Consider the following 17,419-nt stretch of genomic DNA (forward strand, 5'->3'; position numbering starts at 1 on the left):
TCCACAAATTAACATTCTCAGCGAGGAGGTGGTTACCGTTACTCCACAAATTAACATTCCCACCGAGTAGGAGGTTACCGTTACTCCACAAATTAACATTCCGAACGAGCAGGAGGTTAACGTTACTCCACAAATTAACATTCCCAACGAGCAGGAGGTTACCATTACTCCACAAATTAATATTCCCAATGAGGCGGAGGTTACCGTTACTCCACAAATTAACATTCCCAATGAGGAGGAGGTTAATGTTACTCCACAAATTAACATTCTCAGCGAGGAGGAGGTTACCGTTACTCCACAAATTAACATTCCCAACGAGGAGGAGGTTAACGTTACTCCAAAAATTAACATTCCCAATGAGGAGGAGGTTACCGTTACTCCACAAATTAACATTCCCAGCGAGGAGGAGGTTACCGTTACTCCACAAATTAACATTCCCAATGAGGAGGAGGTTGCCGTTACTCCACAAATTAACATTCCAAACGACGCGGAGGTTACCTGTACACCACGAATGAACATTCTCAGCGAGGAGGAGGTTACCGGTACTCCACAAATTAACATTCCCAACGAGGCGGAGGTTACCGGTACTCCACAAATTAACATTCTCAGCGAGGAGGAGGTTACCATTACTCCACAAATTAACATTCCCAACGAGGAGGAGGTTACCGTTACTCCACAAATTAACATTCCCAATGAGGCGGAGGTTACCGGTACTCCACAAATTAACATTCTCAGCGAGGAGGTGGTCACCGTTACTCCACAAATTAACATTCCCACCGAGCAGGAGGTTACAGTTACTCCACAAATTAACATTCCCAACGAGCAGGAGGTTACCGTTACTCCACAAATTAACATTTCCAACGAGGAGGAGGTTACCGTTACTCTACAAATTAACATTCCCAACGAGGAGGAGGTTGCCGTTACTCCACAAATTAACATTCCCAACGACGCGGAGGTTACCGGTACACCACAAATGAACATTCTCAGCGAGGAGGAGGTTACCGTTACTCCACAAATTAACATTCCCAACGAGGCGGAGGTTACCGGTACTCCACAAATTAACATTCTCAGCGAGGAGGTTACCGTTACTCCACAAATTAACATTCCCCACGAGGAGGAGGTTACCGTTACTCCACAAATTAACATTCCCAACGAGGCAGAGGTTACCGGTACTCCACAAATTAACATTCCCAACGAGGAGGTTAACATTACTCCACAAATTAACATTCCGAACGAGCAGGAGGTTAACGTTACCCCACAAATTAACATTCCCAACGAGCAGGAGGTTACCATTACTCCACAAATTAATATTCCCAATGAGGCAGAGGTTACCGTTACTCCACAAATTAACATTCCCAACGAGGAGGAGGTTAATGTTACTCCACAAATTAACATTCCCAATGAGCAGGAAGTTAACGTTACTCCACAAATTAACATTCTCAGCGAGGAGGAGGTTACCGTTACTCCACAAATTAACATTCCCAGTGAGGAGGAGGTTACCGTTACTCCACAAATTAACATTCCCAATGAGGCGGAGGTTACCGGTACTCCACAAATTAACATTCTCAGCGAGGAGGAGGTTACCGTTACTCCACAAATTAACATTCCCAACGAGGAGGAGGTTGCCGCTACTCCACAAATTAACATTCCCAATGAGGCGGAGGTTACCGGTACTCCACAAATTAACATTCTCAGCGAGGAGGTTACCGTTACTCCACAAATTAACATTCCCAACGAGGCGGAGGTTACCGTTACTCCACAAATTAACATTCTCGACGAGGCGGAGGTCACAGGCACTCCACAAATTAACATTCCCAACGAGGTGGAGGTTACCGTTACTCCACAAATTAACATTTTCAGCGAGGAGGAGGTTACCGTTACTCAACAAATTAACATTCCCAACGAGGCGGAGGTTACTGGTACTCCACAAATTAACATTCCCAACGAGGCGGAGGTTACTGTTACTCCACAAATTAACATTCTCAGCGAGGCGGAGGTTACCGTTACTCCACAAATTAACATTCTGAACGAGGCGGAGGTTAACATTACTCCACAAATTAACATTCTCAGCGAGGCGGAGGTTACCGTTACTCCACAAATTAACATTCCCAACGAGGCAGAGGTTACAGTTACTCCACAAATTAACATTCTCAGTGAGGCGGAGGTTACCGTTACTCCACAAATTAACATTCCGAACGAGGCGGAGGTTAACATTACTCCACAAATTAACATTCTCAGCGAGGCGGAAGTTACCGTTACTCCACAAATTAACATTCCCAACGAGGCGGAGGTTGCCGTTACTCCAAAAATTAACATTCCCAACGAGGAGGAGGTTACCGTTACTCCACAAATTAACATTCCCAGCGAGGAGGAGGTTACCGTTACTCCACAAATTAACATTCTCAGCGAGGCGGAGGTTAACGTTAATCCACGGCTTATTGGTCCCAATGAGGGTGAAACCAGCAGCTCAATCGCCAATATTATTCCTCCTCGGCAAACCGTTGCTGTGGATACTGAGTCTAAATTGGTGACTAGTAAACGAAGAGCACCTGATGAGTCGTTAACACCAGGTGCTGTTAAAAAGGTTGTGCTCCATGTGCAGAAACTCTTCAGGATACTTCTGAAATCTCAGTGCAAAACGTGGACCAAATAAATGAAACGGAACACCTGGAGACGTGTAACGGGATTCAAATGGTACAACAAAGTCCTTCCATTTCCCGCACGGACGAGGGTGATGAGATAAATATGGCTGACAGCGAGTCAGTGAATGATACGTCATTGATCCGACCACATGAAGGTGATCAAACTATGGTCCAACATAATTATGCCCTTTTAGCAAATGAGGGTGTGAACACAAATCCACAGGAGTGTGAAAACAAAGATTTGACACCATTTGAGGAAAGTCGTAGTCAGGCTACCGATGTTTCCCAAACGCAGCACTCTGGGGACCCCCAGACGTTGGCATACTTGTTCATAAAACAGGAATGGCTGAGGGTATCGACCCAGACCCCTTTGGGGCAATGTCTGACATCGGAATCAGAGGAGGGGGTGGATGTGACTGTTGTATCACAATCAATGGTGGATCAGCCCCAAGTCCCTCCTCATCTTGTTCTCTCGTTTCTCAATGAAACATACAGACAACGGAATGTTGTCATTTTTGATCATTGCCCCGACTTGGCTTCCTTTATTCAGGCTGCAAAACTGGTCCTAAAAAAATCTAAGGAACTAAACCTCACAAAATCACAGTTCCATAGACTAAAGAAAATAATAACAAAGGCAAAGTTTGAGTTTTCTCAGCATCACAAAAAATTCACAAACAAATATGAAGACACTCACTCTTACAACTCTTAATATTGTTGCGGATCTCTCGAAGCCCGTCGACGTACAGAGGGGGGGGGGGGGGGGGGGGTTTAAACCCCTTTTCCCCCTCGGGTCTTCAAGTCCACGAGGCCGAGTCGCCACTCCCGTAGCGAGCGTGCGGAAGGGTATCGGGTCAACTCCACACGTACCTTTGGTACCCACGCTGCCACGAAAACAGGGACTGGACCTCGCACAAGCCACGCTAATCGAATACGCCCGAGCGGTTTGCATATCACGTGACTCGTGCCGTTACTTTGATTGAACCCGATTCGAGCGGTTTTATTCGTGCGATGCTAAGCCAATAGTGAAATGAAGGGAACAGTCAAATGGAAGAAAGAACAGGTTTATTTACAATGTACAAGGCAAAGAGACACAGAGCAAGCTTAATCAGTCTTAACTTATCCCTGGACAAGGGCCCACTCACTCACGCAGGAAAAAGAAGGAAGGACAGTTCGCGCTCCAAACGCGCCTTGGCGCCGTTCACTCCCGGACAGCTCGCCGGGCATGGCTCTCGGACGTTCACGGCACGTGTGCTGGGAGCGCAGGTAGGGAGACCGTGCGTCTGTCGCCCGGAATGGATCGTCTCCACAAGCACGATTAACACAGCCGCAGGGCACAGGGAGAGTTCGTGTAAACAGAGGGCTTATAACAAGCAACTGAATCCACTCGTGCTGTGACAAAAGCTCTGACTGGGAGACTCTCACCGATTCTGACTCAGGGGCTGGGCGACTCTCTCTCTGACTCTGACCCATTCTGTGGCAGGGGGCCCGGGCAGGGCTTTATATGGCCCCTCCCCAGCCTTACCCGAATGTTCCAAGCCCCTCCTCTCGTTGCCGTTGTGAGCCACTCCCCTTGGGCTCCGATTGGCTGCTTGCCGCCTACCGGCCACTCCCCTGCAGCTCCTCCCTTCAGCCTTGCCAGACTTGTTCCAGGCCTAGCACATGGCATTCCAGCCCAAAGAACACCTAACTCACTGGCCTGCTCAATGCAAACTAACACAGGAAAGGAGACTACGCTTACATTTACTAAGAAATAACTGAACTAAAGCGAGGCTACATGTTGTGATGCAACTACCTACGAGGGGGGTCATTCTTTATTCTCAAAACCGCAACACTCAAAGGCAAAGTTTGAGTTTTCTCAGCATCAGAAAAAATTCACAAGCAAATATGAAGACACTCACTCTTGCAACTCTTAATATAAATGGTGGTGGGGCGAATAACATCCACCGGATCCAAGTAAATAGTTTAAATTCAAATGGAAACAAGTTGATGTGATCTTACTGCAGTAAACTCATTTCATTGAGAAGGTTGAACATGACTGGAGCAGCATTGTTAAAGGTAAATGCTTCTTCAGTAACATGTCTGTATCTGCTGGAGTTGGGTTCTTGTTAAAACCAGGACTTGTACCTGACTCTTGCCTCTTTCAGGAGGTGATAAAGAGCCGTTTGCTTCCCTGGAACTGGTGATTAATAACCTAAAATTTCTTATTTTAAATGTATATGCACCAAGTGAAAGTACTGACCGTAAAACTTTCTTTACTGTCAGGGTAAACCAATTAAAATTGTTTGACCTCAATCAGTGCATATGCATGGGGGGTGATTTCAATTGTACGTTTGAGCCCAAATTGGACAGAAACTCACCAGAACCACATCCCGAAGCCCATGGTGACCTCTCCCATTTCCTTTCCGTCGTGGATTTTCTTGATGTATGGTGCTTGATACACCCAAATGACCAACAGTGCACATGGTGTGATGTTCCAATGGTCAAGTGTCCTTAGCGAGGCTTGACAGATGGTACATCACCCCACGTTTTAGGAATATAATAACCTTCTCAAATATTGTCCCCTCTATCTTCTCTGACCACCACATGGTCACTATGGGCCTATCCTTTCCTCATTTTAAACATACTAGTGCCTATTGGAAATTTAACACGAGGCTTTTGGACGATGCCTTTTTTAAAGAAGCCTTTCGCAATCTATGGATAGCAGTAGTTGAAAAAAAGCACCGTTTCGCTTCCATTAACCTGTGGTGGGACAATATGAAAACCCATATAAGGCTGTTTTGTCAACAGTTTAATTCATATGTCACTCATGAAAGTCGAGTCACACTGGCTCGGCTAGAAACTGAAATTCTAAAACTGGAGAACAAACTGGCGAAACAAGAGAATGAGCCAAACTATAAGTTACTCCTTGAAAGAAAGACCCAACTTAGAGAACTATTGCAGGAGAAAGCTGCAGGATTATTCGTTAGATCAAGAATAAAAAATATTAAAGTATCAGATAGCCCTAGCAAATGATTTCATTCAGATAGCCCTAGCAAATCCTTTTTTCACCTCGAATCTGAAACGAAGCCAGCTCGGGTTATCTTATGCATGATAGTCGATTATGGACCCCAGTGAAAATGTAATTGCAAATTCTCATGGGGTAAAAAATACCATTAGAAAGTACTATTTAGAACTATTTGCAAAAAAAGATGTTTGTGAGGATAAGATGAAACTCTTTACCTCCCATCTCCCATCCCTGACTGAGACTCAACGGCTGGAGCTGGATGTGCCGTTAACCCTTCCTGAATTAGAATGTGCTCTGGCTGAAATGGAATCTGGAAAAGCTCCAGGAATTGATGGCCAACCAGCTGAGTTTTACTTGGAATTTTGGGATCTTTTCGGTCCAGAACTCTTAAATGTAATCCAAGGATCCCTGAGAACTGGTGCAATGCCATTAAGCCTAAGGAGAGCAGTGGTGAGTCTCCTCCCAAAGTCAGGAGATCTCCGGCAGATGGAGAATTGGAGACCAGTTTCAGTATTGTGCACCGACTACAAACTGTTTTCAAAAGCGATGGCAAATCGTTTGAAGAAAGTCATTGGTGACCTGGTCCTACCCGATCAGACTTTTTGCATCCCCAGTCGATCCATTTATGACAACTGTTTTTTAGTTTGGGATTTAATGGGCACTCACCATGATCAAAATGATTTTGGGATAATTTTCCTCGACCTTGAAAAAGCCTTTGACAGTATTGATCATGTTTTTTGTGGCGTGTTCTGGAAGCATGTGGCTTTGGGGTTAATTTCAGAGCCTTCATATCTCTATTGTACACTGACCTCTCGTGTAATCAAGGTAAACAATGAACTCGTTTCCCCCATACAGGTTCAGAGAGAGGTACGGCAGGGTTGCCCAGTCTCAGGATTGCTTTTTGCATTAGCAATGGAACCATTACTTTGTAAGCTCAGGGAGAATATCTCTGGCCTGACGTGTTTCCCAAGAGTCCACCATTGACTATATCAGCATATGCAGATGATGTGTGCGTCATAATCAGAAACAACCAAGTAGTACAGTGGATAACAACAACAATTGTGCATTTTATGAGAAAAGCATGAAATTTCTAACTTAGTTAGTGCATACCATAAGGTTTATTTTCAGATGTGGAGGGAAGTCAGATTTGACCTCTGAGGACCGTGAGAGGTCAAATCTAAAATGGCCGCAAGTCCACCGAGTCTAATGTTCAAACGCGCTTAATTTTGGAACCAAACAGTGTAGAAAAACATTATAGGTGTCATTTCCAACTAAAGTGGGGATGCTCCTGATGAGCTTTGGGTTGCCTTTGGTGTCGGGTCAAGCTTTCAGTACATAGCTGTTCACGAAATGGTTGCCACATTGAATCCAACACAGTGTCTGACTCTCCCAATCTTTCACGCTTTCACCGGGTGTGATACTGTATCTGCATTCGCTGGCAGAGGAAAGAAGACTGCCTGGGAAACTTGGAAGTCTTTCCCAGAGGTGAATGATGCTTTCAATGAACTCCTAGGCATGCCAAGTGAGGTCAGTGAAGGCTCAATGTTACTGCTAGAGCGATTTGTGGTGCTGATGTACGACCGAACCAGTGAGAGCACGGAAGTGAATGATGCCAGGAAACAGCTCTTCACACAGAAGTGTAGAACTCTAGAGAACATTCCTCCAACCCAGGCAGCACTCAAGCAGCACATCAAGCACACTTGCTACCAGGCCAACTGTTGGAACCAGGCATTGGTCATGGATCCAGAGATGCCAGACCCATCTGACTGGGGCTGGACAAAGGAGACAACTGGGTGGCAGCCTCTTTGGAGCACTCTCCCTGAAGCATCAAAATCGTGCCATGAATTGATCCACTGTGGCTGCAAGAAAGGGTGCACTGCACGATGCAAGTGTGCCAAAGCTGCATTCAAGTGCACTGCACTGTGCTTCTGTTCTGGAGACTGTTAGATTTAGATCATTACCAATTTTCATCATTGCACTTGATTTAATGTAAGCTTTTGTGGACATACTTGGTTAGGGTGCCTTCACATACATGGATTATTCTTACGAGTCGTTACGGATCGCCAACTCGTAGTCAATCGCAAGCATCCGTAAATAACGGAAGATGATTTTTGACATGTCAAAAGTTGTTGCGAGTTGTGACGAGTTATCTACGGATACCAGCGAGTTATTTACGGATGCTTGCGATTGACTACGAGTTGGCGATCCGTAAGGACTCATAAGAATAATCCGTGTATGTGAAGGTTGCATTAACTACAGTTATTTTTTCAGAGGTTATTGCATCATTCCTTGCAGTGTAAACGCTTTTTTTCATCATTTCTAGTCTTTGGGTGTTCTGTACCTATCCTTCCCTGTACCTGAAAAAAATAAAGTTTTAAAAGTTCAAATGAACTTTTTCCAATAGCAGTTCCAACTGCAGTATCGTAAAAATAGATATTTAACGTAGTTTGACCTTGACCTTGACGTAAATGCATGTCCTTGAGTTCTGGCGATCTCAAAAGTATCACCAAATAAATGGTAATCCCCAATTTAGTTGGAAATGACACCTATAATGTTTTCTACACTGTTTGGTTCCAAAATTAAGCGCGTTAGAACATTAGACCCGGTGGACTGGCGGCCATTTTGGATTTGACCTCTCCCGGTCCTCAGAGGTCAAATCTGACTTCCCTCCACATCTGAAAATAAACCTTATGGTATATACTAACTATGCTAGAAATTTCATGCTTTTCTCAAAAAATGCACAATTTGTTAAAATATGAGAGCTTATCCGCTGTACTACAGATATTGATGCTCTTGTTAAAGCCTTGAGAACCTTTTTCCAGGCTTCTTCCCTGAAAGTTAATTGGAGGAAAAGCAAAGCTATTTGGGTGCCATACCTTAATAGTTGCCTCCCTGTCTCGGCACATCTACCTCCTCTTCCGGAAAACTTAGAATGGAAGGCAGATGGTATCGACTACCTTGGTGTGTCCCTCCCTCGGTTCCACACAATTTATGAAAAAGAATTGGGAAGGCTTGATTGGAGAAATGGAGAGGAGACAACCTGTGGAAAAGAGCCTTACTGCACCTTTCATTTAAGGGCCATGACTTACTTGCCATAAAGTTGCAGCAACCAAGTTATTGGCATCGATTCATTTGCCTACAACTGCTGGAAGTGCTGCTGAGAATGATCCAGGCCAAACTTGTGGACTTATTTTGGGGAGGCCATCGTTGGCTGTGGCCAAACGTAATATGCCATACTTCATCTGAAGGAGGCCAAGGCCTTGTTCACGTGAAATCCCACCTCATGGCCTTTCGCTTTGGCTCAGGCACACCTGAGCTCCTCACCACATACAAGGCTTTCATCCGCAGCTCAATGGAATACTGCTCTCCCCTCTGGGCTGGTGCTCCTGCCTCACACCTAGCTCGTCTTCACGCTGTTGAAACCAAAGCATTCAGAATCATTGGAATCTCCCGCGATGAAGCTAACTCCAAGGGCCTCTCACTCACTCACCGCAGGCAGGTTGGTGGTCTTTCCATCTTCTACCGACTCCTCTCTGGCCTTGCCCCCCCCAGCTCTCTCTGGGCTCTGTCCCGCAAATATTCCTGCAGGTCGCACAAGATCTGCCTGCAACCCTCTTATGGTCAAACTGCCAAAATCAAGACTCTCTGCTCACCTTTACTCCTTCATTCCTCTTTTCTCCCGCCTCTGGAACAAACTCCCTCACTCTCTTCAATCCCACTCCACCCTCCAGGTCTTTAAAACAGCTGTTAACCACCATCTCTTATCTTCCCCCATCCAAAACCTTGATCTTTTCTACCCCCGCTAATTTCACCCCAATTCCACTTTTTTGAAGTGCCAACTTCTGTCCTGGAAGTCCTTGGTGTCCTTGTGTTTTGTGCTTCTCCCTCCACCCCCCCCCCCTTCCCACGCCTCCTCCCCCCGGGCCCTCTCCCTTCCGCGCATCTCCCTGCTCTCAGGTGTTGTGTTTGTGTGCTTCCCCTTCTCTCCCCATCTTGTTTTCCGCTCCCTCTTTTTGTGTGTTTTGTTTGTCTGGTTGATTTGTTTGTGGGGTAAATGTTGGCTCTTTCACGAGCCTCGATTCAGTATACAAAAAAAAATCAAAAAAATCAGGGCCTTCTATATGTTGAGCACCTGCCAAACCATCCATTGGCCTGTCATATTTTGCAACAGGTGGGCAGATTCGGCTATGGTCCTGAAGTATTCCTGACCTACCTCAAGTATGTGGATACATCAACACTCCCTATATTCTACCAGAGCCTTCTCAATGCCTGGAAAGGTCTTACCGTGAGTCGCAAAGTGGACACATACTCCCCAGGGATGTTCGAAATTGAACCTCTGTTTTCCAACCCTCTCTTCTCTGATGTATTCAAGAGCCGTGATTTGTTCCAACGCTTCATTGATGCAGGTGTAAACAAAGTATGGCACCTATGGCCAAATTCCGGTGTAGGGTGGAAGACTGTGGAGGAAATTTAAAATACGACAGGAATTCGGTCCAAGAGGACAATCGGCTTAATAATGAGGAATGTCGTACAAAAAGGTCATCGGCTACGGTTATTATGGACTCAGAATACACATGGACATCCTGATGGGTCATATTTCCCAAAAACTGATTTTTGACTGCTCCCCCAGAGAACTTCCACCTGTTCGCACAGGGACAAATGAATTACAAGCTGCAAGCAGCAAGAGCCTGTATAAGTGTTGTGTATCTCTAATTCTCGGTGTTTCTCCATTAAACGGGGTAGCATGGCAGAAGAAACTACTCCCTGCCGGGCCCCCCACTGAACCGAACCGACTGTATGGGAAGCGATATGTATTGTAAGCAAATCACCAAAAGAACAGGAGATCTCCAGTGGCGCATTGCCCACTGGATCATCCCATGCAACATATATGTGAGGATTTTTGCCCCATTTTTTCATTGGCTGTGAAAGACTTTTTCCATTATTTGACTGGTTAAACTTTGTGTCACACAAAATGAATTTCAGATTTACTTTTCGTTCCTTTATTTTTGGGTTCAAAAAGAAACGTCAACATGACAAAAAGTATGAATTGTTGTGTTTTTTTTTGTAGCTACAGCAAAACTTGCTACATACTGTTTGTCAAGAAAGGAGAAGCGTAACGGTAAACCGCTTCACCAATTTAACGACATGACGTTTTTCACTGCGCTTGTTTCTGTAAGGTTATTTCTGTAAGGTTAAAACTTGAATTTAATTTTCCAAGACCATGGCTGGACTTGATGTGTTTGTGGAAAAATGCTGTTTGAAAAATGTATGTGAAGTCTGCCAAAATGAGTTGGTATTATCTCTTTCTTAAATGTTCAAGTCTTTCTATATTTTCGTAGTATTGCTTTATTTTATGTCTTTGTAAAAATGAACTGATGAATTGTTATACTCTCGTTGTTTCCTTGCTTTCATATTATCTCCTGTTTTGTTGGGATTTTGGATTTGTAAATTGTACATACACACACTTTTATAATTTTGTAATAAAAGGACCTCAAAAGGCTCTCTCTCTCTCTGTATGTGCTCTATGCATGGCCACATCTTTTAAGTTATAAACTCCAAACTCGGAGTACAAATACAACTTTGTGTGGGGGGTAACATAGGATATATGGCCACAGCCTCATGTTGGAGTGTGGCGGCCAGGGAGGGGGGCGTAAATTCTCTAGATATATGTGTACCTTGTAGCGCCACCTGCTGGCAGTGGCAGAGGGTATTACAATTATTATTTTCATTTGGGCAACACTGAAGTCAAAGTACTTTTCACATGGGTCAATTTGTTCTCCTCCCTCCCCCTTCTCCTCCCTCCCCTTCCCTCCATTCTCTCCTTCCCCCACCCTTCCCTCCCCCTCCTCCCCCTTCTCCTCCCCCCCCCCCCCCTCGGGCAATGCTGGGTACTTCATCTAGACCATAACAAATGTTGTTTTTTTTTTTTTTACAATTTACTTTATTTTTAGTGTTGGTAAGATCTTTATAACGTGTAAACACAAAATGATTGAGGTATATGGATCTTTGCAGAATCACAAGATGAATCGAAGAATCATTGTGCTAGTGGATGGCGACTGCACCAACACGCTTGCTTCAAAGTTTTCAACCATCCAAAAACCTGGAAGGAGGCAAATCTGTTTTGTCAGACCATGGGGGGAGACCTGGCTAGTGTTCAGAATCTACAACAGAACTTTTTCTTGTTCACTCACCTTGGGCTCAGTAAGACCTGATTTCCCTTTCTCAATAATATGCAGACATTGTGTGCACATATGCAGACAGAATATGCAGCCCTGGTGTTGGGCTAGTGGCTAGGGTGCCGGCTTAGGATCCTAGGATCCTGGGTTCGAATCCTGGTCGATCGCTGAATTAACGCCAGGGGGGTTGACTCAGCCTGTCATCCTTCCGAGGTCGGCTAATTGAGTACCAGTTCACTGGTAATTCCCTGTTTGTCGTTAAAGGCGGCAAAAAGGGTTGGCGGCAGGAAGGGCATCCGGCTGTAAAACATTGCTTCAAAAGGGGACCAAAAAACAACAACAACCACGGTTCCCGAAAAAGGCCAACCCCCGCTTTGCGGGAAAAAATGGCCTCTAAAGGTGGTTTATAATAATATGCAGACATTGTGTATATAATGCCTTCAGAAAGTATTCACACCCATGGACTTTTTTCACATTTTGTTGTGATACAATCTGAATTTAAAATGGATTAAATTGAGATTTTTTGACACCGAACTACACAATACCCCATAATGTCAAAGTGGAATTTGTTTTTTTACGGCGTAGCCCATCGGGCGAAGCTGTCTAGAACAGTGTTTGTCCGTCTGTACGTATGTATGTATGTATGTATGTCCCCTCAAACGTATATCAATCAGAGCTGAGAATCTGGTCACATGACACGGTGATGTGATTACGTCTGATGTCATTACGGCGTACGGCGGCTGACTCTCCACACTCCGCCATTTTGATTTATATGCCGTTCATGCCGAACATATCGTCGAATCTGTCGTATATCACAATCGCCATGCTCTACCTCTACGTTTTTCATTCAGTATGAAAAACAAATAAACCGATTGTTAAAATGATCATGAAATATCGAAAGCATCTACATTGCGTCTCTTCCATCAATACGGTACAGTACATATAGGCCTTAGGCGTTATGACTCATCTTCGGACTGTTTCTGACAAATTAAGCCCAGGTTTCTTAATACAGTAGTGTATCGTTTCAGTAGTATCGTTTTTGTCCCCCGTCGCACCGCGGAGCGAAAGGGGGACTATGGTTTTCCCCTCCGTCTGTGTGGCATCCGTCCGTGTGTGCGTGCGGACGTGTGTGCGTGCGTGCATAAGTGAAGGACCGAATTCTAATTTGGTGTGTGGGTGTATCTAGGCATAAGGAAGAACGCCAATGAGAATTGGGTCGCCACGTCAAAATCCAAGATAGCCGCCACCATATATATGTCTGAACCTTGTGAGCGAAATATCTTGAAAAATAAACGAACTACTAACTTCTAATCTGGTGTTTGGGTTGATCTACGCATAAGGAAGAACGCTTTTGAAAATTGGGTCGCCACTTCAAAATCCAAGATGTCCACGGCCATGTATGTCTGAACCTTGTGAGCAGAATATCTTGAAAAATAAGCGAAGTACCAACGTCTAATCTGGTGTGTGGGTGTATCTCGGCATAAGGAAGAACGCTGTTGAAAATTGGGTCGCCACGTCAAAATCCAAGATGGCCGCCGCCATGTATGTCTGAACCTTGTGAGCGGAATATCTTGAAAAATAAGCGAAGTACCAACTTCTAATCTGGTGTGTGGGTGTATCTAGACATAAGGAAGAACCCTATTGAAAATTGGGTCGCCACGTCAAAGTCCAAGATGGCCGCCGCCATGTATGTCTGAACCTTGTGAGCGGAATATCTTGAAAAATAAACGAACTACTAACTTCTAATCTGGTGTGTGGGTGTATCTAGGCATAAGGAAGAACGCTATTGAAAATTGGGTCGCCACGTCAAAATCCAAGATGGCCACCTTGCGTCTTCCACTTTGTCAACTCACATCACTTCACCGACGCGGGACCGAGGCGTAACGCTTGTTGTAATAATAATAATAATATAGTAAATATAACCACAACACTTTAATCCCAATGTCGTGAATGGAAAGTTAATGGATTGAAGCGGTGTATTTCAGCCATGGAGTCCAGAGTCATATCTCAAGGGAGCAGTTTGGATTCGCATGAGAGACCAGAAGGTTAAAAAACTAAGAGATGCATTCACGTTAAAGGATGCAAGGCCTGCTGCCCAGCTAGCAAATTAAATTGACAATGAACATCTGAATGAGAGACCACCTTTAGAGGCCTCTCTTTAGAGGTTGTTTAGAGGAACAACGACTGCATATGCTATCGAAGGCATGGCAATCTTACCAGGCTTGAGGGAAACTCTTTTCACCACATTTGACTCAGGTTATGCATTACATCAAGTCATTTCTGGATGGTAATCTTGGAGTTATGGCCATTGCAGTTGTCTTTGACAGATATGACCACCAGCAATCCATCAAACAAACTGAAAGACGAAGACATTATCAGGATATATGAGTGACCGATGTCTTCAAAGGAATTGTCCAACTACAATAAATCTCTACAGAGCTGCTCTACCTGTTTTCACTTCTGAATACATCATGTCTGCTTCTCCAGCGATCCATGGTGATGATCAACACATCACCCGAGTTTGTGGCCTGACTGGTAAAGCTTGTTACAAACTCTGATGTGTCGAATCTGCCAGATCTCTTTAGTTATCATGAGGCAGATACACTTAGGTGCTTCGTGCAATAAATTATTCGTGCAAGTAAACGCTAAATAATAATAATTAAATTAACTAAATTAATTAATTAATTAATAATAATTAATAATATATTATTAATAATAAGAATTAATAATAATAATAATACATTTATTTTATATAGCGCTTTTCAAGAAGCCCAAAGACGCTTAGGGCTTCTTGTAATTATTATTAATAATATTTTAAATAATATTATAATTATAATTATTAATAATATTAATATATTAATATTATATAATATTAATATATAATATTAATAATAATTAATTAATTACTAATTAATAATTAAATTATTCATTAATAATTAATTAATTATTAAATTAACGTTAAATAATTCGTGCAATAATAAAGAAAAGCGGATTGTAGTTTGGAGTGTTGGCCCTGATGTCTTGGTCCTCTTGCTATATCATGCAAGCAAATGAAAGTTGGCTTCATATCATCAGTTTACGTACATGCAGGACACATTGACCAAGTCACTGATCGAGAAAGATACATCCCCATCAGCACTATCGTGGATAAGGTTGGCAAAGATCTGCGCGAGAACTTACCTGCAGTACATGCCCTGCCTGGATGTGACACAACAAGTAGCTTCTTGAAGTTTAGAAAATGCACAGCACACACCAAACTTGTGGACCACGTTAAGTCAACACCTAATTTGCATTGAAAATGTTTAGACTCCTGATAGCATCGCTAATGATATTACTGTAACATGTGCATATACAGTGCCTATAGAAAGTCTACACCCCCTTTCAAAATTTTCACCTTTTGTTGCCTTATAACCTGGAATTAAAATGTATTCAATCAGCGTTTTTGTCCCCCGTCGCACTGCGGAGCGAAAGGGGGACTATGGTTTTCCCCTCCGTCCGTGTGTGCGTCTGTGCGTGCATGTGTGCATGCGTGTGTTGAACCTTGTGAGCGGAATATCTTGAAAAATAAACGAACTACTAATTTCTAATCTGGTGTGTGGGTGTATCTAGGCATAAGGAAGAACGCTATTGAAAATTGGGTCGCCACGTCAAAATCCAAGATGGCCGCCACCATATATGTCTGAACCTTGTGAGCGGAATATCTTGTTCTACCTTTAATTACACATCATAACCCACAACTTACAAGTGAAAAACAAGCTTTCTTTTCTGAAACTACACACACAATTCCGATGAAACTTGACCACAACCTTCATCACCCGTGATGTACCAAAGTTTGTTCCCAAAAGAGTTGGAGGGGGGTTGCTCCCCAAAATAGGTATTTTTTTGTTTGTTTAAAGTCTTATGATTATGTTCGTATGATTCCACATGCTGCCCTGTCTTCTAGCAACCATTGAAATTGGTTTAAAATACCTTTAGTCAGTGCAGTATACTGTTCATTCTACCAGGTTAGTATAGTTGGAGTGTAGTTGGAGTTGGAGTACCAGGGGTATTGCCCCTGTTTCAGGTTGAGGGCGCACACATGGACGATAACAAAATAGGATGTGGCTTGCTCTACCTTTGGTCAGCATTCACCCCTCAGAACCACCCTCAGCTGTTGACCTAAGGGATGACCTTGGGTAAGCTGGTCTGAGCATGAAGGCCTTTGGGGAAGAAGTTCCCTCTTTTACCCTCAGGCAACATGTTCTCCATCTTGGGTGGATGCCATTGGCCAATCAGTGAATGGCTCATCTGCCTTTGTTGGCATTTCCTCCATAATGTATCTCACTATCCTCACCAAGCACTAATCTCTCTGAAGCTGTTGACACCTCCTGTGGGAGTAAGTTTAATGTTCCTCTTATATTGTCCATACATTAGTAGGTTTATAAAGTTACACCTGACTTGACAAATAGCCCAAATCTCCATATACTACAGAGACACCTCTTATCAATATCAAAAATAGTTTAAAAATAATAATAGTTTTTTGTTTTGAAAGAGAGATAAGAAGAGTATTTGTAAGTTGGTTTGGAGCTTTTAACGTTTTTGTTGCAATGTTTTTGCCAGAATAAAGTACAGTACACTAAAATGATATAATGCACCTTGTAGAAGAAGATCAACGAAATGTATCAATGTGGATTGGACTGAATGATCTACGTCAAGAGCTGCAATTTGAATGGTCGGACCACAGCTATGTTACACACACCAGCTGGAATGTTGAAGAACCAAGCAATCTCCAGTATCGGCAAGAAGACTGTGTTGTCCTTTCTGGGCAGGTGAGCAACTACCAGTACAAATTTCATGACTTCCATTCCACTATAATATTTGTGATTGATGCCATAGCTGGGCATTTCCTGGTCATCCAAGTGTCAGTCTTAGCATGTCAGCTTTCCTGGTCAGTCAAGTCTTAGCATGAACTTGCTCGTGGTGGCTGGGACAGCATTAAATGATTTAATGGTGAGATTGAAGCGCGATGCTGCGCGCGCTAATGCTTACGCAAGGAGCAAGCGGACAACGCGGTTCATAAAAGAGTCTTTATTGAAAGTACTCCAACTGCAGCACTGCTGCTCCGGGCTGCATGCCCCGTGTATATCTTGAGGCCACGCCTCTCTCTTGGGCGTGGCCGCCGCCCACTTGGTGCGCGGAATGATGTCACCAGGCCAGTGGGCTTTCGTGTCCGCCACACGCGCCCCCCCAGAATTCCCGCGCACCTGGAGGGCCAGTTTGCGGGGCAAACGGATGACCCGGCCGAAGCGCCCCCTGGCGATCGGCGGCGTCCGGGGTGCAGGGATGCCAGGTGGGATGCCTCTGGCTGCCCCTGGGATGGGTGCAGGACCGGGGGGCGGCGTGGCGGCGGGGCTGGGCGGTGCCGGGGGTCCGCCCGCAGGGGGGCGGCCCCGACGCGGGGGTCGGGCCACTGGCGGTGGATGGTCCACGTCGAGGTGGGCCGGCTTGAGGCGGTCTACAGAAACGCGGTCAGGAGTACCGCCGATGTCCAGGGTGAAGTGCTTCGCCCCGGTCTCCAGCACGTGGAAAGGCCCGTCGTACGGGGGCCGCAGTGGTGT

At 44.4% G+C, this 17,419-nt stretch overlaps 1 protein-coding gene across 2 annotated transcripts in view; it reads left to right on the plus strand.

Annotated features, from left to right (window-relative positions):
• LOC137412181 (macrophage mannose receptor 1) overlaps positions 1-17,419 on the plus strand; it is a 234,998-nt gene that overhangs the window by 83,014 nt on the left and 134,565 nt on the right. For both annotated transcript variants that reach the window (XM_068097464.2, XM_068097465.2), the window contains 2 exons: positions 11,659-11,847; positions 16,464-16,630. In XM_068097464.2, the coding sequence (XP_067953565.2) occupies positions 11,659-11,847; positions 16,464-16,630 (356 nt within the window). The remainder of the gene's footprint in view (positions 1-11,658; positions 11,848-16,463; positions 16,631-17,419) is intronic.

This window comes from Myxine glutinosa, chromosome 7 (assembly GCF_964187855.1).
Source record: "Myxine glutinosa chromosome 7, kmMyxGlut1.1, whole genome shotgun sequence".
Classification (NCBI taxonomy): Eukaryota; Metazoa; Chordata; class Myxini; order Myxiniformes; family Myxinidae; genus Myxine; species Myxine glutinosa.